At 45.0% G+C, this 21,899-nt stretch overlaps 1 protein-coding gene across 5 annotated transcripts in view; it reads left to right on the top strand.

Moving 5' to 3' along the window:
• Positions 1–21,899, top strand: part of pdlim1 (PDZ and LIM domain 1 (elfin)) — a 121,110-nt gene that overhangs the window by 66,758 nt on the left and 32,453 nt on the right. For all 5 annotated transcript variants that reach the window (XM_068020236.1, XM_068020240.1, XM_068020239.1 and 2 more), the window contains exon 3: positions 16,526–16,610. In XM_068020236.1, the coding sequence (XP_067876337.1) occupies positions 16,526–16,610 (85 nt within the window). The remainder of the gene's footprint in view (positions 1–16,525; positions 16,611–21,899) is intronic.

The raw sequence follows: 21,899 nt of genomic DNA, 5'->3' as shown, positions 1-21,899 counted from the left end.
TGTGTGTGGCATCAAGGAGCCCTAACAAAACTGGAGTCAATGAGAATCAGGTGGAAAACTCTCCGCTGGTTGGAGTCATACCTAGCATGAAGAAAGATGGTTGTGGTTGTTGGAGGTCAATCATCTTAGGCCCAGGACATCACTGCAGGAGTTCCCCAGGGTAGTGTCCTAGGCCCAACCATCTTCAGCTGCTTCATCAATGGCCCTCCATCATAAGGTCAGAAGTGGGGATGTTCACTGATGATTGCACAATATTCAGCACCATTCACAACTCCTCAGATACTGAAGTAGTCCATGTCCATATGAAGCAAGACCTGGACAACATTTAGGCTTGGGCTGATAAGTGGCAAGCTACATTCGTGCCACACAATTGCCAGACAGTGACCATCTCAAACAAGAGAAAATCTAACCATTTCCCCTTGACATTCAATGGCATTACCATCACTGAATCGCCCACTATCAACATCTTCAGGGTTGCCATTGACCAGAAACTCAGCTGGACCAGCCCTGTAAATACTGTGGCTACAAGAGCAGGTCAGAGGCTAGGAATCCTGTGGTGTGTACCATATACAAGATGCACTGCAGCAACTCACCAAGGCTCCTTCGACAGCACCTGCCAAACCCGCAACCTCTACCACCTAGAAGGACAAGGGCAGCAGATGCATGGGAACCCCACCAGTTGAAAGTTCCCCTCCAAGCCACACACCATCCTGACATGGAACTATATTGTCGTTGCTTCACTGTTGCTGGGTCAAAATCCTGGAACTCCCTAACAGCACTGTGGATGTACCTACACCACATGGACTGCAGTGGTTCAAGAAGGCAGCTTACCACCACCTTCTCAAGGGCAATAAATGCTGGTCTGGCCAACGACGTCCAAATCCCATGAGAGAATTTTTTTTAAATGCTGGACAAATTTCACCATTCAATTGTTTGCTTTGCAAAAAATGAAAATATTGCAACCTGTCTGTTAACTGAAGTTAATTGTGGGTCATGAACTTGCTGGATTTGCACTCTAATATGAATTAACCTTGCTGTTACTATTTAGTGCTTGTAATTCCAGTCATAAAAACACCGTTAATGGCATAATTTATAATCCTGAACTGACATTCAACCTTTGAGGCCCAGAATGGATCTAATAAAACTATGAATTCTCACTCCAGTGTGTAGTGAATTGTTCCGAGAGGTTTTTAAACTTTGCATCTTGCTTTGGCAATATTTATGTGCCAGTTTTGCCATTCACACAACTCTCAGTGTTTTGAAACCAATAATTTTCAGGATGCAAAACTGTTTTCACACTCCGATGAAAATGAGATTTGTTCCAGTCAATAATTTTGTGACACATTATCCAAGTTTTTGAGTGTAGCGTGCTTGGGAGGAACAGGTGTCTGTGGATCTCTGGTTCCCAAAGCTCTCTGTCACTGGGGTTTACCCTGTGTCATTGCTGGGTCTACTGGATAGAGATTGATCTGATTAGACAACAATTTCATTATTACTATACTGTGCAACTACCAGGACTAGATAGTCCATGAACGAGGATACCAGGAACGAAATGGACCTTGGTCTTTTTAACTAATAATTCGTATGTTCCTATGAAAGCAGTGCAATGATGTACCCACATGGTGTTTCACTGTTTGTGTTCATGATGGACAGGGCTGCTGGTTCTATACTTCATGGGTCAAGAATGTCTGAACGTACTGCATACCTAACCTGTCACTCACTCATTAACCTCTGAATGACCAATACAGCAAATCCCAAACACAACTGGGTTATAATGACCTCTTCTTCAACTTGTTCTTTTCAATTTTTTCCTACTTTTTAAAGTCTTTTTCTCTTTCTTAATCCACTGTTTTCTCTCCCTCTCTAATTCTTTCTGTCTTTAATTGACTAAAATCCACCCTATTTCCTTCTCTGTAGTTCACTCTGGTTCTTTCCCTATCCTTCTCATTAGTTAAGGAGAAAGGTCATTGCACCTGATGTCAGGAGGTCCCAGATGCTACGCTGGTATTGTTGTACCATTATCAATTTAATCGCATTTCCAGCAGTTTATACAGGATATTAGTGAGGCCAGACCTGGAGTACGATGTGTAGTCTTGTTCTCCTTACCTTAGGAAAGACATACTTGCCCTTAAGGGATTGTAATGAAGGTTCACTAGACTGGCTTCTGGGATCAGGGGATTGCCCTATGAGGAGAGATTGAGTAGACTAGGCTTTCCTTGCCTGGAGTTTAGAAGAATGAGAGGTGATCGAATTGAAACATATAAAATTCTTAAGGGGTTTGACAGGGTAGATGCTAAGAAAGTGTTTCCCCTGGCTGGGGAGTCTAGAATATGGGGTCATACGCTCAGAATAAGGGATTGGCCATTTCGGGCTGAGATGAGGAGACATTTCTTCACTCAAAACGTTGTGAATCTTTGGAATTTTCTACCCCAGAGAGTCGTGGATGCTCGGGCATTGAATACATTTAAATCAGAGGTCGATACATTTTTGGGTGCGTGAGGGAGTTAAGAGATATGGGGATAGTGCGGGAAGGTGGAGCTGAGGTAGAAGCGGCGCAGTGGTTAGCACCGCAGCCTCACAGCTCCAGCGACGCGGGTTCAGTTCTGGGTACTGCCTGTGCGGAGTTTGCAAGTTCTCTCTGTGACCGCGTGGGTTTCCACCGGGTGCTCTGGTTTCCTCCCACAGCCAAAGACTTGCGGGTTGATGGGTAAATTGGCCATTGTAAATTGCCCCTAGTGTAGGTAGGTGGTAGGAGAATGGTGGGGATGTGATGGGGAATATGGGGTTAATGTAGGATTGGCATAAATGGGTGTTTGTTGGTCGGCACAGACTCGGTGGGCCGAAGGGCCTTTTTCAGTGCTGTATCTCTAAATAAATAAATAAATAAATAAATAAAGATGAGCCCTGATCCTGTTGAATGGCGGAGCAGGCTCGAAGGGCCAAATGGCCTACTCCAGCTCCAATTTCTTGTGTTCTGTAATTGCGGCACAAATATATTGTGATCTGAAGGGTGAAGACAAAAGTCCAATTCATGTCACTTGCCATGAGCTGCACCATTGCATCAATTTCTGGCCTATTGTGACTGTAATTGCTGTTTTGCAGAGTTATAAATATAACCTGTCACCCAGCTTTTATGAACTCCAGTTAATTTGCTTTGATTCTTAAGAAAAGGCTTGCATTCATTCAGCAGCTTATCTCACCTTCCTTCACTGAACAAAAACACAACAGTTCCAAGCTGCAAACCATCTTGTACCATGTTTGTTTCTGCCACGGAGGTGGAGGAGGGGGCTGGGTTGTGCTTCTGCTGCACAATTTTTTTTTAGTGTGTCTGTAATCCAAATGGCATGAAAAACATTCCGTGCCAAACAATGCCCAGGTCTTTCGGAGGCATTCTGGTCTGTCTCCTATTGGTGACCATTTTGGGGAAAGCAGTGTTGTGAGTAAATTGCTGTCATAATCTGGAGCAGGCTAACAATAGAGCAGACCCTTTCTCTGCCCATATACAGACATGAGTTCCATTTGCCCTTAGGCTGTCTTTTTGATCCATTTTTCCTGGCTTGTTGCCATTTAAGGGATTTCCCCCCCCCCCCCACCCCCGTTCCTCAATGTGTGGATGCAATGATTAAATCTGCACAGAGTTCAGCTCTCACTAATTAAAGTTAAATTCTTATTTAAAAGCCTTGGGTATATGATGGTTTTGGTGTAACTGTTATTTTACCAGTACTGGGTCATTCTAAACAGGATTAGCTTGAGATGCTGGGCTGAATTTTCAGGTCATGTCGCTGCCTGGCATGACGGTTTCTTGACGTCGTTCCTGACGCTGTCCAGTTTCGCCAGGTCGGGTAGAGAGCAGCCCTGCGATCCTGCCTGAATCATTATGAAGGCCAATTGAGATGGTTAAAGAGCTCATTGAGAGCTCGTTAAAGGGCATTTTCTGAGGGCTGTGGCCCTCCTGCCATCGCGGGGGCATAACAGGAGAGGGCAAGGTTGCCAAACACAATTGGTGGGGTCAGGGGTTGGTGGCACCTGAGCACAAGGAAGGCAGCAGCTGGCAATGGCAGCACAACTCTCAGATTTTGGGCGCAGTGATAATGAGGGGCAACATCCTCTGCAGGAAGAGCAGAGCCCTGAGTATCTGGAGGGTAGAGGAGAGGGACGAGTGGCAGGAAGGACGTGGAGGCCATACCCTCAACACAGAATCTACCACTGAAGATGGAACTAGCTGGAGATAGCCGGGAACCCGTGCCAGAGGAGGCTGTGACTCTCCAGGCAGATGGTCACAAAGATTTGTGCACTCATTGCACCTCGCAGCACTGGTCACCATGCTCTGCCAGTAGTTGTCAATGTCACTGGAGATTTGAACTTCTTCGCTTCTGGCTCCTTCCAAAGATCTTCTTTGGCCTCCTTATCTCGAGAGACAATGGGTAAGCACCTGGAGGTGGTCAGTGGTGTGTGGAGCAGTGCCTGGAGTGGCTATAAAGGCCAATTCTAGAGTGACAGGCTCTTCCACAGGTGCTGCAGAGAAATTTGTTTGTCAGGGCTGTTACACAGTTGGCTCTTCCCTTGCGCCTCTGTCTTTTTTCCTGCCAACTGCTAAGTCTCTTCGACTCGCCACACTTTAGCCCCACCTTTATGGCTGCCCGCCAGCTCTGGCGAACGCTGGCAACTGACTCCCACGACTTGTGATCAGTGTCACAGGACTTCATGTCGCGTTTGCAGACGTCTTTAAAGTGGAGACATGGACGGCCGGTGGGTCTGATACCAGTGGCGAGCTCGCTGTACAATGTGTCTTTGGGGATCCTGCCATCTTCCATGCGGCTCACATGGCCAAGCCATCTCAAGCGCCGCTGACTCAGTAGTGTGTATAAGCTGGGGATGTTGGTCACCTCGAGGACTTCTGTGTTGGAGTTACGGTCCTGCCACCTGATGCCAAGTATTCTCCAGAGGCAGCGAAGATGGAATGAATTGAGACGTCGCTCTTGGCTAACATACGTTGTCCAGGCCTCGCTGCCATAGAGCAAGGTACTGAGGACACAGGCTTGATACACTCGGACTTTTGTGTTCCGTGTCAGTGCGCCATTTTCCCACACTCTCTTGGCCAGTCTGGACATAGCAGTGGAAGCCTTTCCCATGCGCTTGTTGATTTCTGCATCAAGAGACAGGTTACTGGTGATAGTTGAGCCTAGGTCGGTGAACTCTTGAACCACTTCCAGAGCGTGGTCGCCAATATTGATGGATGGAGCATTTCTGACGTCCTGCCCCATGATGTTCGTTTTCTTGAGGCTGATGGTTAGGCCAAATTCATTGCAGGCAGCCGCAAACCTGCCGATGAGACACTGTAGGCACTCTTCAGTGTGAGATGTTAAAGCAGCATCGTCAGCAAAGAGGAGTTCCCTGATGAGAACTTTCCGTACTTTGGACTTCGCTCTTAGACGGGCAAGGTTGAACAACCTGCCCCCTAATCTTGTGTGGAGGAAAATTCCTTCTTCAGAGGACTTGAACGCATGTGAAAGCAGTAGGGAGAAGAAAATCCCAAAAAGTGTGGGTGCGAGAACACAGCCCTGTTTCACGCCACTCAGGATAGGAAAGGGGTCTGATGAGTAGCCACCATGTTGAATTGTGCCTTTCATATTGTCATGGAATGAGGTGATGATACTTCGTCGCTTTGGTGGACATCCGATCTTTTCTAGTAGTCTGAAGAGACCACGTCTGCTGACGAGGTCAAAGGCTTTGGTGAGATCAATGAAAGCAATGTAGAGGGGCATCTGTTGTTCGCAGCATTTCTCCTGTATCTGACGAAGGGAGAACAGCATGTCAACGGTCGATCTCTCTGCACGAAAGCCACACTGTGTCTTAGGGTAGATCCTTCCAAGGTTCAGCTGCAGACTTTGGTGCGATCTCACAAATGGCTGCACGCCACTGTGTCTCGCAGGTCACTGATGTCCTATTTGCCAGAGCTGGACAGTACATTCAATTTCAGACAGGCGTGGTCTCACAGACACAGAGGGCAGTGGGGATGCTAGGATAGTTGTAACATTACTGGACTAGTAATCCAGAGGCCTGGACTAATACTCTAGAGATCCAAATTCAAATCCCACCACAGCCATTGGAGGAATTTAAATTCTATTAATTCATAAATCTGGAATAAAATGCTACTCTCAATAAAAATCATGAAACTACTGGATTGTCGTAAAAACCCATCTGATTCAGTGCCCTTGAGGGGAGGAAATCTGCTGTCCTTATCCAGTCAGGCCTACATGTGACTCAGTAACCTGCGGGACATGGTAGCCTCCGCGCTCGGCCACTTCTACACTGTGCTCCCCTTGTGGCCTTGGGGGACGTGGAGACAGCCTGCTCCCTAGTTTCTGCCTGCGGCTGAGATGTACATGGTGGTCATCGCCATTGTGGAGGTGCCCTCGGGGGGAATCTCCTGAGGCTGCTCATTGTGGGGATAGTCTCTGTCACTGGACTCTGCTGCTTAGGTTCTTCCTCCATCAGAGGGGCCAATGAGGCCAAAGATGATAATGGCGGCACCCTCATCCTCCTTGGTGACATCCTCAGGCCTTGGCTGGTGCTCTAGATAGCTGGAGGGAAGCACCAGCTGGGTCGCAAATGATATCCCTTCCAGACATCTCGGTGCCATGAGCGCCAGTGACCAGTCCAAGCTACATAGTATATCATGTCATGATGTTACTCTTTACAGATCTAAAGCATTATCTCGGCTAATTTATGGTTGAAGAGCAGTATTGGGTAACTGGCTGATCTAGAAGTGAATTTTGACCAGTGCTCACTGATCTACATTGGCTCTCGATCTGAAGACTCCTCGATTTTAAAAATTCTAATTCTTGTTTTCAAATCCCTCTACTGCCTTGCCCTTCCCTATCTCTGTAACCTTTTCCAGCCCTACGATCCTCCGAGATCTCCAATTCTGGCCTCTTGCTCATCCCCGATTTCCTTTACTCCACCATTGGCAGCCATGCCTTCATCTGCCTGGACCCTAAGCTCTGGAATTCTCTCTCTAAGCCTCTCTTCCACTTCACCCCTCTCTCCTCCTCTAAGTTGCTCCTTTAAACCTACTTCAGTGACCAAACTCGTCAGTCACTTGCCCTAATATTGCTTTAAGTAGCTTGTGTCTAATAACATTCCTGAAGCACCTTGGGATGATTTACTACGTCAAGTGCACTATATAAAGGTAAGTTGTTGCAGCTCTCAACTTTGTGTCGTCCATGTTGAAAATCAATCTTCCTAACGTCTGCTGTGTGGAGGCTCTTGCATTGAGGCAATGCCTGGTGTGTTACAGACTGGTTAAGACCCAGGTTCAATTTCCGCCTTATGCTATCTTAGGTCAGTAGGGGTGATGTTGCAGTTGGCTGCAGAGTTCCTGGGCATTTGAACTGGGTCTGGGATGGAAAGAGAAAGAAAAAGCCTTGATTCCCAGTCCTGGAGAATCCTGCTGAAGGGCATGTTGGCATGAAGACAGAATCGGGCTTGGTTGTGATGCCCCCTCACAGTCATATAGCCTACCGACACTTACTGTAGAGGCCGTACTTGAAGAATGGCCACTTGGATGAGGTACTGTACCCTAACAGGAATCATTACCTTCAGGAGAGAAGAGGACAAAGGACCTATCTCTCAGTCAGCCGTGGCTCAGTGGTAGAACTCCTCCCTTTGAGTCAGAACGTTGTGAGTTCAAGTCCCACTTAGAGACTTGAGCACATAACTTAGGCTGACAATGCACTGCAGTACTAAGGGAGAGCTACACTATCAGAGGGGCTGTTTCTCGGATGAGACGTTAAAACGAGTCCCCATCTACCTTCTTAGCTGAACTTCAAATTAGTGCCATGGGATCTTTTATGACATTCCTGCTGCTGCCCTGTACAATATTCATCCCTCAAGCAACACCTAAAGAAAGATTATCTGGCTGTTATCATATTGGTGTTTGTGAGACCTTCTTCTATACAAATTGGCTGTTGCATTTCTTGTATTACAACAGTGACTGCACTTCAAAAGTACTTGATTAGCTGTAAAACACTTTGGGGACTGCAGTTTTGGGCAGTCATATTCCTCTGGCTTGGCCGCAAAAAGAACTGCTCTTCCAGCAACTGAAGTGTCTATATTTTTGGATATTGTGTAAATTCTGTGGGAAGCTGATATTACAAGTTACTGTGAAATCTGTCCTATGGCTGACAGATTCTGAAGCCAAGAGTTGGCAAAAAAGCAAGAATTTTGTAAAAATGTAAGCCAGAACTGGAGTTTGCTCTTCTGAACTTCTTGGCATCCACAGTCTAAAAATAGACACTTGGCGGGGGGAACTCTTGAGAGTAGGGAATTTATTCACTGTACAAATGTGACTGCCATGTGCAAAGTGAAGGGATTTCAATCCAGACTACCTGTGATCACTACAAATAAGGGTCAAAACCCTCCAGAGGGCTGTGGAGGTTCCCCCACTGCTCAACTTCTTGAAGTTGACGGGCTCCAGTCCGTATGTTGAATCTACAAATCAAATCAGTCACAAAAACAGTCTTAGTCCCAGTAATGTGGACACCAAATCACTTATGAACCTGTATTAATGGAATCGACATTCATATTTTCTCACACAAACAAGTCAGCTGGAGGAAACTTAATGGAAAGTGTCAGGAATGGTTGTCAACTTAATAGTCTGGGAGGAGGGAAAGTGCGTGACCCAGCAAATTCCTATACTACCCAGCTGCGGTAGACTTCCTAGAGGTTTCATTATATGACCTCCCACTTCCAACTGCCCCTCCCAGTCAAACCAACCTTCATTCCCCATCTCCAATATTCTCAAAACTAATAAGTGAAAAAAACACAACTTCCGTTCATGTCCCAATGATTTTTCTCCCAAGCTAGTCCTCATTCCATGACAATATGAAAGGCACAATTCAACATGGTGGCTCCTCATCAGAGCCCTTTCCTATCCTGAGTGGTGTGAAACAGGGCTGTGTTCTCGCACCCACACTTTTTGGGATTTTCTTCTCCCTGCTGCTTTCACATGCGTTCAAATCCTCTGAAGAAGGAATTTTCCTCCACACAAGATCAGGGGGCAGGTTGTTCAACCTTGCCCGTCTAAGAGCGAAGTCCAAAGTACGGAAAGTCCTCATCAGGGAACTCCTCTTTGCTGACGATGCTGCTTTAACATCTCGCACTGAAGAGTGCCTGCAGAGTCTCATCGACAGGTTTGCGGCTGCCTGCAATGAATTTGGCCTAACCATCAGCCTCAAGAAAACGAACATCATGGGGCATGACGTCAGAAATGCTCCATCCATCAATATTGGCGACCACGCTCTGGAAGTGGTTCAAGAGTTCACCTACCTAGGCTCAACTATCACCAGTAACCTGTCTCTAGATGCAGAAATCAACAAGCGCATGGGTAAGGCTTCCACTGCTATGTCCAGACTGGCCAAGAGAGTGTGGGAAAATGGCGCACTGACACGGAACACAAAAGTCCGAGTGTATCAGGCCTGTGTCCTCAGTAACTTGCTCTATGGCAGCGAGGCCTGGACAACGTATGCCAGCCAAGAGCGACGTCTCAATTCATTCCATCTTCGCTGCCTTCGGAGAATACTTGGCATCAGGTGGCAGGACTATATCTCCAACACAGAAGTCCTTGAAGCGGCCAACACCCCCAGCTTATACACACTACTGAGTCAGCGGCGCTTGAGATGGCTTGGCCATGTGAGCCGCATGGAAGATGGCAGGATCCCCAAAGACACATTGTACAGCGAGCTCGCCACTGGTATCAGACCCACCGGCCGTCCATGTCTCCGCTATAAAGACGTCTGCAAACGCGACATGAAATCGTGTGACATTGATCACAAGTCGTGGGAGTCAGTTGCCAGCATTCGCCAGAGCTGGCGGGCAGCCATAAAGACAGGGCTAAATTGTGGCGAGTCGAAGAGACTTAGTAGTTGGCAGGAAAAAAGACAGAGGCGCAAGGGGAGAGCCAACTGTGCAACAGCCCCGACAAACAAATTTCTCTGCAGCACCTGTGGAAGAGTCTGTCACTCCAGAATTGGCCTTTATAGCCACTCCAGGCGCTGCTTCACAAACCACTGACCACCTCCAGGCGCGTATCCATTGTCTCTCGAGATAAGGAGGCCCAAAAGAAAGAAAGAAAGTCTCAGCATATTAGTGTTTAATTCCTGGTAACCCTAGCCCTTTCCCCTCTTGGTCACATGCTCCAGTGCATCTATCCTGATTGGTTTAAAGTTTAAGTTCTCCTCTATATGAGTTCGGGGTAAGTCTTAAATGAAGTGAATTTGATTTATGTTAACCCATTCCCAGACTGCCTAGATTAGATTAGATTAGAGATACAGCACTGAAACAGGCCCTTCAGCCCACCGAGTCTGTGCCGACCATCAACCACCCATTTATACTAATCCTACACTAATCCCATATTCCTACCTATACTAGTGACAATTTATAATGGCCAATTTACCTATCAACCTGCAAGTCTTTTGGCTTGTGGGAGGAAACCGGAGCGCCCGGCGAAAACCCACGCAGACACAGGGAGAACTTGCAAACTCCACACAGGCAGTACCCAGAATTGAACCCGGGTTGCTGGAGCTGTGAGGCTGCGGTGCTAACCACTGCGCCACCGTGCCGCCACAAGGACTGTGTGATGGTCATTCCCTCAGTATTACACTGGAGAGGCAGCCTGGATTTTATAGTCACTTAACCATTTTAACATTTATATTTTATGCATTTTTACATAAGTCAGGAGCTTGCAGAACAGCTTCCTCAAGTCATTCCCAAAAGGATACGACTACGAGCTAAATCTCACTGTTAGAAATAGTGCAACTTACCCTGATCTACTATCCCTCACCTAGTTGTAGAAGTTTGAGTGAGTGTTTTGAGAGAATTCATAGATGGGAAATCCTGAGCTTGCTGTCATAGAGCCATGGAGTCATTACAACACAGAAGGAGACCATTTGACCCATCGAGTCCATGTCAGCTCTTTGTAGAGCAATCCGGTCAGTTCTGTTCCCCTGCTCTATCTCAGTAACCTTGCAAGTTTATTTCCCTCAAGTGCCCATCAAATTTCCTTTTGAAATCATTCATCGTCTTCACATCCACCAGCCTTGTAGGCAGCGAGTTCCACATCATTACAATTCACTGCATAAAAGGTTCTTCCACACATTCCCCCTGAATCTCTTACCCAAAACTTTAATCTGTGTCTCCTAGTCCTTGTACCATCAGCTAATGTGAACAGCTTTTCTTTGTCTACCCTATTTAAACCTGTCATCATAATCTCTCCTCAATCTCCTTTGCTCCAAGGAACACAACCCCAGCTTCTCCAAACTAACCTTGCAGCTAAAATCCCTCATCGCTGGAACCATTCCAGTAAATCTCCTCTGCACTCTCTCAAGGACCCTGGCTCACATCCTTCCTAAAGTGTGATGACCAGAACTGGATGCAGTATTCTAGCTGTGGCCTAACCAGAGCTGTATAAAGGTTCAGTTGGACAAGACCATGTGTTGGGAGCATACCATGAAAATTTACTCAGTGTTCTTTTTTGTTTTCTATAAATGAATGTAATACACATTTGAACTGTTTCAGCTGGATATCCAGGAGTTTATGCTGTGGAAGTGCCATTTGTTGATACTGTTTATGGGACCTTGCTGCAAGGTTTTTCCTTACTCCTCCTTTGCACATGAGGGTGGATAATTTCAGGCATCCAGTGACTTCACTCATGAATGGTTCAGTTTAGAATAAATACAGAAGAGCCTATTTCGTGTTTAGTCTGTATAATCAGATTACTGAGATTATGATGGCAGTTTAAATTTTACTGATTTGCACAGAACAGGAGGGAGGGTCTGTAACAGACACTCCAAAGTGGCAGATAATGTGGGATTCATCTAAGGGAAAATTGTACAGATATTTGAGGAAATGGGTAACTGAGGGAGATTCATTATAAGTCGATCAGATGCGTTTATAAGGTTCTTTGACTTGCCATCAACTTGGCTGCAAACAATTTTTATTGAGTTTAACCAAGTCTTGACACACTCAATGTCTTCAACAATAGTCATACAAACACCACTATCCATTTTAGCTCTGGGTAAAGAATGCTGCCTTCAACCCTTTCGTTCTTGTCTCTCTCTTTACGAATTGTGAAGGAAAACTTTATAGGGCTCTAGTCATGCACAGCTCCCTTAAAAGGAGTTGTTTTTCAGTTTCCTAAATGATCTGATTATCATTGCCTTACTTGTTGGTGATAGACTACCCCCTTATCTGGGGAAACCACTGCCCCTTACTCAGCAGCCTTGCTAACATAAGTCCTGTCCTTGCCGACAAGCTATTTCTTGCCAAATGTCACCTATACCCTGAAGAATTCTGGGAATGAACAACTTGACCATTTTATTATTTCGAGCTACAGTACAAGCTATACGTGGAAAGAAAGCAAAATCTTAAACATATGAGATTGTACCAAATCCTAATCGTATATATAAGAATAAGTTGCAGAATCCTGTCTGCTCCTTGGCCGGGATTTAACGCAGAGGTGGTGGCCCCGCCCTCTGGCTGGAAAGGCAAGCCTGCCTCGGCCTGTCTTGGAAGCCACGACTATTTTACTGTCTTCAGGCAATTAACTGCTTACAGTAGTGGCTGACGCCCCTGTGAGGCAGGATGTCCTGCCTCCAAGAGCTGCCGGCCAATCAGAGGACTGCAGCAATCCCCAGTGCAGTGGCCATCGAGGAGGGCTGAAGTGCAGGTAAGTGGGGTCAGGAATCGCTGGAGGCTAATCAGGCAGGCCACGGCAAGGGGTGTGGGGGAGCCAATCACGAGGGCAGGGGATCTTCCAGCGGGGGTGGCACTTGCTGCTGGGTTGGCCCACCATAGGGCACAGAGTGCCCGATCAGGAGGGAGCTCCCACCGTGCCCACAGGGCAGCTGTGGGATTTACTAGGCAGCATCTGTAGGTGGCGAAACGCCCCATCTGCTGTTGGTAAAATACCAGAGGCTGCAGGAGAACAAAGAACAGTACAGCACAGGAACAGGCCATTCGGCCCTCCAAGCCTGCACCGATCTTGATGCCTGCCTAAACTAACACCTTCTGCACTTCCGGGGCCCATATCCCTCTATTCCCTTCCTATTCATATATTTGTCTAGATGTCTCTTAAACGTCGCTATCGTATCTGCTTCCACCACCTCCCCCGGCAGCAAGTTCCAGGCACTCACCACCCTCTGTGTAAAAAAACTTGCCTCGCACATCCCCTCTAAACTTTGCCCCTCGCACCTTAAACCTATGTCCCCTAGTAACTGACTCTTCCACCCTGGGAAAAAGCTTCTGACTATCCACTCTGTCCATGCCGCTCATAACTTTGTAAACCTCTATCATGTCGCCCCTCCACCTCCGTCGTTCCAGTGAAAACAATCCGAGTTTTTCCAACCTCTCCTCATAGCTAATGCCCTCCAGACCAGGCAACATCCTGGTAAACCTCCTCTGTACCCTCTCCAAAGCCTCCACGTCCTTCTGGTAGTGTGGCGACCAGAATTGCACGCAATATTCTAAGTGTGGCCTAACTAAGGTTAATTAATTAATTAGCCACTTAAGGGCCTCAATTTACCCAAAGATGGGCAGGTCGCCTGCCATCTCTCCCGCCGCTGCCAAAATATCTGCGGAGGCGGGTAGGCAAAGGGCATGGCACTCCCTGCCATCCCAACAATTTTACACCCCTCCCCCCGCCTCCCAGCCCACTCCTGGGGAGGGGATGGGGCATAAAATTCCGGCCCATGCTCCTTTGTGTCCAATCCATGTTCCGTGCTTCATTGTCTAGAATAATATTTTCTTGGAATATAGAGGAGAATGATATTTCCCTGTGATATAGGGAATGTTATTCCCTTGTATTGTACTTGAGAGTGATATTCACCTTCAATTTATGTTTATTGTGATTGAATCGTGTTACCATAGTATCCTGTTGACATAAGGACAAATGGGAAAATTGTCAAGAATGGTGCATGATATTGGTTGTTTGTGTTCTGAAGCAGTCACATGACAGTGGGTCCAGCCGGCTGCTCAGAAACTGTTGGAGATTGCTGGTTAGGATGTTCTCATTCCCCAGTATTCCGATGCGTGCTTCAGCCCAAAGGTTATGGAACCTTGGCGACTATCAGAAATGGGATTTCAGGTTAAAAAAAAAATAAAGGTGCGGGGTGGGGGGGGGGGGGGGGGCGGTGGTGGTGGGGGGGGGTTGGTGGGGAGCCTGGCCTTTAGGTTCAAACAGGTATTCAGAGAGGTCTATGATGATTACATGAGCCAGATCCTGTTTGCGAGATGGGAGGGGGGAATCTAGTGCACGTTATAGTTTTTGGCTTTGAGATCTGAGCATGGATCTGTCAGACAGTTTCACCACATGGACTGCAACGGTTCAAGAAGAAGGCTTACCGCCACCTTCTCGAGGGCAACTAGGGATGGGCAATAAATGCCGACCTTGCCAGCGACGCCCACAAACCGACTATGCATTATTTAAAAAAACCCAGCATTTTCCTGACCTAGCTGCAGCTGGCCCCGCCCTGTCTGCTTTTCCCACCTCCCACATTTTCCCTGACCTGCCTGCCTAACGGTTCCGGGGATCCTCCTTCGTATAGAGGGAGAGGCCCGACGCTGGTTTCTTCAGCCCAATGGCACTGGTTGAGTGACATCTTCTCCTTTGGAGGAAAAGGTGTGGCGGCCCCTCTACTTGCCTCATTTTAATTGCAGCCCAAGTACGATGGGCATTTCTTGTTTGGGGTAAGACCAGGTGCGTGCAACAGGTAAATGCAGGCGTGCATTTTTCACTGCTTCCCTGTGCATTGAGTGGAGGAACACTTGCAGGGTGAGGAAGGGATGTGGAGTTTCATGGTCCCTCGGGTCCACTCCAAGGAAGCAGTCCATGGTGGGTAGAGATGTGAATTATGTTTCTAACATTAAGTCCAATTTAGAGGGGAAGTAAAAATAACAGGTTGGAAAAACACAGAGGGAGAAAAATAGAGATGACTTCGAAACACAAATAATGTAAAAGAAAAGAAAGACTTGCATTTGCGTCGTGTTTTTCCACAACCTCAGGATGTCCCAAAATGCTTTTACAGCCTATAAAGTACTTTTGAAGTGTAGGCTCTGTTGTAATGTAGAATGGTTGAAGAACTCGGCCAATTGTGGATTAAAAAAAGGAAATCTTGTGGAAGATGAAGGGATGGCGGAGATGAATCAAGGACTTTATCTTGTTAGCACGGAAGAATGTGGTACTGAGAGTTAAAGGGTACAAGAGGAGGAACAGGAGGTGCTATGGAGGATATCGATTAATAAGGAAACACTACTGAACAATGGGGACAACCTTAAGTGGAAAAGGCTTTGGCATCTGACTGCAGAAAATGCAGAGAAAAAAATAGCCAGGCCTCCGACCACAATCTCTCAGTTGTCCTGGCATATGGAAATGGTGCCAGAGGACTGGAGGATGACTGTTCGAAAATAGAGAAGGGGTAAACCAGGGAAGGAGAGAGTAGCTAGCTAACATTGTTAGTGGGCGAGCTTTGAGTTCAGAATATGGGACAAAATTAATACTTGCGTAGAAACAACTCATGGGTCAATTGAGGAACGTCAACATAGGAATTGTAAATGGCAAGTTGTGCCTGACAACATTAATAAAGTTCTTAGGAGGAGGTGGAATGGGTTGTCACCATGTGGGGGTTGCTGGTGATAGCTCTTGCTGCCAAGGCAGTGCCCTTGATTAAAGTCTGAATTATGCCCTACTTGAACCTCCTATTTTTTGGTTTCAATAGCTGGATTCCTCTTTGCCAGATTTTAGCCAGTAACAATTCAACTAGTCATAAATACTTTAGGGCTTAGGCCCTGAGAAAGCTGATGTTAAAAATGGTGACCTAGGTTCTTTTTAAGAAATGCCGGATTACCCTCCGTTTTCTCCTCCCCACTCCCACAAGAGCAGAATCCCAATGGAGGATGTAAATAGAGCTCGGAGCCCACCAACATTATTAAAACAAAGTTAACCAAGGAGAATAGAATGGGATTACGCTGGCAGTGTGATCCCAATGCAAACCTCCCATGGAAGATAATCTAGCCCTAAGTCTTGCATGCCTTCTGAGTTTTATTGCTTTGTAAACCTACCAGCTGACCCATGTCCTGGTAGATGGATCTATGTGCCTGTATCTAGGTGTTAGGCTTGCCAAACATCCTTCTTCTCAGAGAAAAGCCCATTGGATCTGAGTTACCTGGGTCTCATCGACAATAATAGCAACTTGTATTTATACAGCATCTGAAACATAGTAAAATGTCACAAGGAGCTTCACAGGAGCATTACCAAACCAAATTTGACACTGAGCCACATAAGGAGCTATTAGGGCAGGTGACCAAAAGCTTGGTCAAAAAAGGAGTCGTAAAGGAAGAAAAAGAGGTGGCGAGATGGAGAGGTCGTGAAAGGTAATCCCAGAGCTTAGGTCTGTACGAATTTAATTGCTTTGTAAAACTTCATAATGAGTACAAATCTGTTCATGTGGCCTTCTTTCCTTTTTGATAGGTCTGAATCCAAAGTTTGGTCACCTCTGTCTAACGAGGAGGGGAAGCAACATCCGTATAAGATGAACTTGGCATCTGACCAACAGGTAAAGGCTGGTGACCTTCCACTGAATTCTCAGCCCCACAATCCCCAATGTATTGAATTACATCCTTTTAAGTTCAAAGGACACCTAAACCTTAATGTTTCCTCAAAAAATGCATAATTTCGGTGAAATATTCTCCTTCCCCTTCAAGCCCTTACTGAGCTTTGCTTAAAAAAAACACATGCGCAAGTTGCTTTTTACATAAAGTTAAAACTTGCGTATGTATGGAGGTACTTCCTGCAAACATTTCAAATAATTTCCAATTCGATTTCTGTAAGGCAGTGTGTGACTGAGATACGCAAAGCAGAAAGTCTCAGGTTTGGCCCTCAGTCTATGCTGAGTTTGCTGATTACAGCCAAATGACAGCTGACCTTCACACCCTGGGCCAAGGGAGGTCAAATGTCACACATAGGCTCCTGCCCTTGCTTGTTATATGGCGTTACCCCTGCTTGAAAGTGCGTATGTGTGTGTGCACATCAGTTGAGAACAGGATTGAGGTTGCTTGTGACCCCAGATGGTCAAACAGCCTGTCAATGCTCACTGTCTAGGTTCACGCCTGAACAATGGGCATGGCGCTCGAGGCCTGCTGTACTCAGCAACCTCCTGTAAATCTGATGTAATTGAGGTCAGAAATGAAATCCTCATTCTTGCTGTGTGCCTGATTCACTGGATGTGTATATATCGGGTGTAAAAAACAGAAATATTCAGACCTGGTCCAAGGAAGCAATTCTTAAAGGGAACTGAGGTATTTTTTGTTGTGACGACTAAAATTGCAAGAAGTATTCCACTCAGTAGTCCTCTCTGCTTGGAGATAGGAGAATGGGATGGCAATAGGAATACCAGGGTGATGTGGTTATCCTCACATGCTTCCCCGGCATTACCCACACAGCTTCTTTATGTACCCTGCTATCACCCGGCTCTACCTTTTCACCATCTCTCTTAAACCCACAGTTACTCTACGCTGTCAGATTCTTACCTGACATCAAGTAAAAGATGAGTCAGCGGCTCCTCCAAGTGTGCGTTATTTTCATCCATTTCTACAAGCTCCACTCCTTCATCACCAACTCCATACCTGTCACCTTGTTCACTCTGAACCAGATGTTCATGCTTTAGTGTTCTGTTCAACACAGAGCTGAGCTTCAAACGGCACATTCTATCTATTATGAAGACTGGTTATTTCCACTTCCACCCTTACCTCAGTCCCTCCATTGCTGAAACCCTTACCCCTGTTTTTGTCATCTCTACGTTCCATTTCTTCAATTTCCTTCTTGCCTCCCACCTTCCACCCTCCAACTGGTGTAAAACAAAATATAAGTCTCCAGTCCCATACTAGGTTCCCCCTCCCCATTCTCATTGGGCCTACATTGGCTTCTAGTTTCATCAACCCATTAAAATTTTTTTGGTGTGGGTTCCTGATTCGTGCCTGAGCTCTTTCTGTGGTGCCACTGACAGCCCTAATGTACCTCATCAAATTCGCCATTCTTCACGTGTGAGCTTAGACTCGGTATCAAGAGGCTATTTAATTGTGGGAAGTTTGCAGTTGAACTGGTGGTGTTTTTGGCCCAGCACTGATCAGCAGGGGTCACTAGATAGCAATCAGGAGCAGGAGCTCTGACTGCTTTCCTTTTTACTTCCCTACCTCCTTCATCCTGCATTGACCCCACACAAGCCCTAAGGCAGTTGTAGCCCCCACCCCCACACTGTTGTTTATATGTTGTTCCTTCTCTTATCAGAATGCAGAGTTATGTCCAATAACATATTATCACTCGATCTGCTTATGTACCAAAATCATCTTTCAGTGATCCCTATGTTGTATCATCACTTCTAAATCTCTGGAACCTGGAAATGTCTGGGATGCATCTCAAATAAATTGCTTCTATCATTTTCAATCTTTGTTGATCCTCTGCCCTAAGACACTATTCTGCAATTGCACCCACCCAGTCTGAGACATATACTTCTCCAGTTTCTTTGACACTGATAGCAGTCTTGGGGCTCTCCAGTATTCTAACTATATTAAAACTGGTCCTGTCTATATTTATGCTTTAACCCAAACTGACACTGCTTCATCAATTCTATTGGTTAGTTTTTGGAGATTATTCAAATTATCAGTAATAACATTGAAACATTGGTGAATCTCAGGTTGTGTACAGAATGCCTCTTAGCCTGACATCATGCAATCCAGTGAGATATTTATACTTACATCCAATGTTACATTAGAGAGTAGCGGAGGATGACTGCAGCCTTGTTTTCCCCACATTGTATATCAGTTGGGTAACTTGCTGTTTATGTAGGTGTGTCCTTGGAAAGATTTGAAGTTGTATTTCAGATCACCAAACAGTGATAGAGGAAGAGATATGTAGACATGTGAGAGTGAAATGCGAAAGTGACAGTGGGTGACTTTAATTTTCTTGGGGTAAAAAGTTAAGGGGTTTTTACAATGTGTCCCAGTCTATTTTCTACATCAGTCATTTTTACTTCAAGGAAGGAGGCAGCGTTAGACTTAGTTCCAGGAAATCAAGTTGGTTAAGGGAAGGGTGGGAACATCTAGAAAACAAATTACTGTCATATAATTAGCTTTGATATGTGAATTGAGGAGAGGGAGCAGTAAAAAATAAAGCAAATTTCAGCAAGATAAGGGAACTAGTCCACAAAAATGAGCAAATTTGGCAAATATGACAGTGTACAGACAATGGAAAACTTTCAAATGGGAGATGGTTAGAGTACAGATTCAACGTCTTTCTGCAAGAATTAAAGGGTGGGCAGCAAAAGCTGGAGTTGATTGGTTGAGTAAAGAAATAAACATGAGACAAAAACAGGCACATAATATATCTAGGGCAAATAATACACAGGAAATTCAAACTAAACAGAGAAAATAAAGAGTGGAGGCAAACAAGAGATGGTAAAGGCTTGTGATTGTATGACTAGTGGAGAACATAAAGGAAATGGTGCATTTTTTAAAGACAAAATAAAATTGTTCAAGGAAGTGTAGGGCTGATTAGCGATGACAGAGGAAATCTTTGCATGGTGAATGAAGGAATGGCAAAGATACTAATTAACGTGGCCTCAGTTTTTACAGTAGAATGGCAGTGAGAATGGAAAGGCACATGGGGAAGGTGGAGTGGGTAGAAAGGATAACTATAGGGAAGGAAGTAATACTGAAAAAATAACTGGTGGAATGCAAATTGGAAAAGACATGGGGCTCTGCTGTATGTGTATCCTGGAATACGCATGGTATAGGTCTGACCACAGTCTTTTAAACAGCCTTTGATAATGGACATTATGCTCAGACTGGAACATTGATGGTATAACATGTCTGTCCAAGAAGGAAGGGATAAACCAGGTAATCATAGACCAGCCAACCTGATATCGATATTGATTAAGCTTCTAGAAACCATAATGCAAAATAAAATTAACATTTAGCTAGAAACAGAAGAGCTGCCAGCATTGATTTATAAAAGGCAAGTTATTCAGAAGAATTTTAATAGGGTTCTTTGAGAAGATAATGAGTGTATTGATAAAGGAAATACAGTGGATATTGTGTATATGCATTTTTAAAAGGTGTTTCAGAAGGTGGTATTGAGGAGGCTTGTTGATCAGTTGAAAGTGGTGTTAAAGGAAGTGCGAGAGGAAAGACAGAGAGCAGTTTAGTGTTTTCTCTTTTTAAAAAAAGTCCACTTCTTGTATCGAGGGACCACAATATCCAAGTTTCAGAAGATTCAAAAGTAGATGGTGCAGGTAAAGAGCATTAGCAGCAAATTCAGGAGGAGATATACAGTTCGTTAGATTGAGCAGAGGGCTGTCAGATGAAATTTAATGTGGAGAAATCTGGGCTGATATTGTTTTCAAGGAAGAATAAGAGAAAATATACACTGAATGGCAAAACTTTAAAAGGAGTAAAGTCTGATGGGGTTCAGATACACAAATCTTTAAAAGTGGGAGGATATGTTGATTAAGCAATTTAAATAAAAATAGTGCAGTGGATTTATCAGTAGGGGTAAAGACTATAAATAAGGGGTTAAGAGGTAATGCTGAGCCTATACAGAGCATTGGTTAGGCTGCAGTTTCTTTAGGAAGGATGTCAAGGCCCCTAGAAGGGTACAGAAGAAATCTAGTAGGTTGATACCAGAGATAAGGGACTTTCATAATGAGGGAAGACCAGAGAGGCTGCGGATCTTTTTACTAGACCTGAATAGGTTCGGAGGAGATTTGATAGATTGTTTTAAATTGAACGGTTTGGTTAGATAAATAGAGAAGAACTATTTCTGATGGTAACTAAAAATGGCAAAAATTTAAGATCATCAACGGAAGAATAAGGGCAGGGATAAGTGAGAATTTATTTAATGTATGGAATGCCTTGCTGAAAGCAATGTTGGAGACAGAGTTAGAACAGCTTTTAAAGGGAAAGTGGATAAACATTTCAAAAGATCATTGGCAGGTATACAGGCAAAGAACTGAATGGAAAGTGCTTTCAGAGAGCTAGCATAGGGATGATGGGATGAATAGCCTCCTGTGCTGTAAAGAACTATGATATGAGATGAGAAATCTTTTATTCAGTGTGGTGGTGGCGAGGGAGAGCTGGGTGATGTCACGATGTGTGGAACTTAACCTCATGTTCACAGGAATTTTTCTGTAGAATTACATGTAATGTACATCACAGAAACATTCAGCCCAACAACGCAGTGTTGAAGTTTGTGCTCCACATGAACCTTCTCCCAAACTACTTCATCTTACCCTATCAGCATATCTTATTCCCTTCTCCCTCATGTGCTTATCCAGCTTCCCCTTAAATGCATCTATGCTATTCACTTCAACTACTCCATGTGCTGTTAAGTTCCGCATTCTAATCATTCTCTGGGTAAAGAATATAGAGTATATTGAATAGATGCTTATCATGGAGAGATTCTTGCAGTAAGTGGTTTGCACCTAATTGTTTGTTTTAATGGGATCAAGGTCAGAATTGGGTTGTATTGAAATGGTCTTGTCTTGGAAACGTGATGAATATGTTAAGCTATGGAGAGAGCACTTGGACAGGTATGAACTGGTCAAAGCATGTCAGCATGGATTTGTGAAGAGTAGGTCACACATCACTAATCGAGTCGAATGTTGTGTTCACCATTAGGGTGGATGAGGGATTGTCCGTGGATGTGATCTATATGGATTTCCAGAAAAGCTTATTAGCAAAAATAGATGTACACAGAATTGGAGATAACCCCATGATAGAGGTTGGTTTTTGGTTGGTAGTTAAGAGACAGAGAGTAGAGATAAAGTAAATGCACTTTGATTAATGTGACA

This window comes from Heterodontus francisci, chromosome 42 (genome assembly GCF_036365525.1).
Source record: "Heterodontus francisci isolate sHetFra1 chromosome 42, sHetFra1.hap1, whole genome shotgun sequence".
NCBI classification, from domain to species: Eukaryota; Metazoa; Chordata; class Chondrichthyes; order Heterodontiformes; family Heterodontidae; genus Heterodontus; species Heterodontus francisci.
The sequence above is the reverse complement of the archived record's forward strand: the minus strand, read 5'-3'. Positions and strand labels throughout refer to the sequence as shown.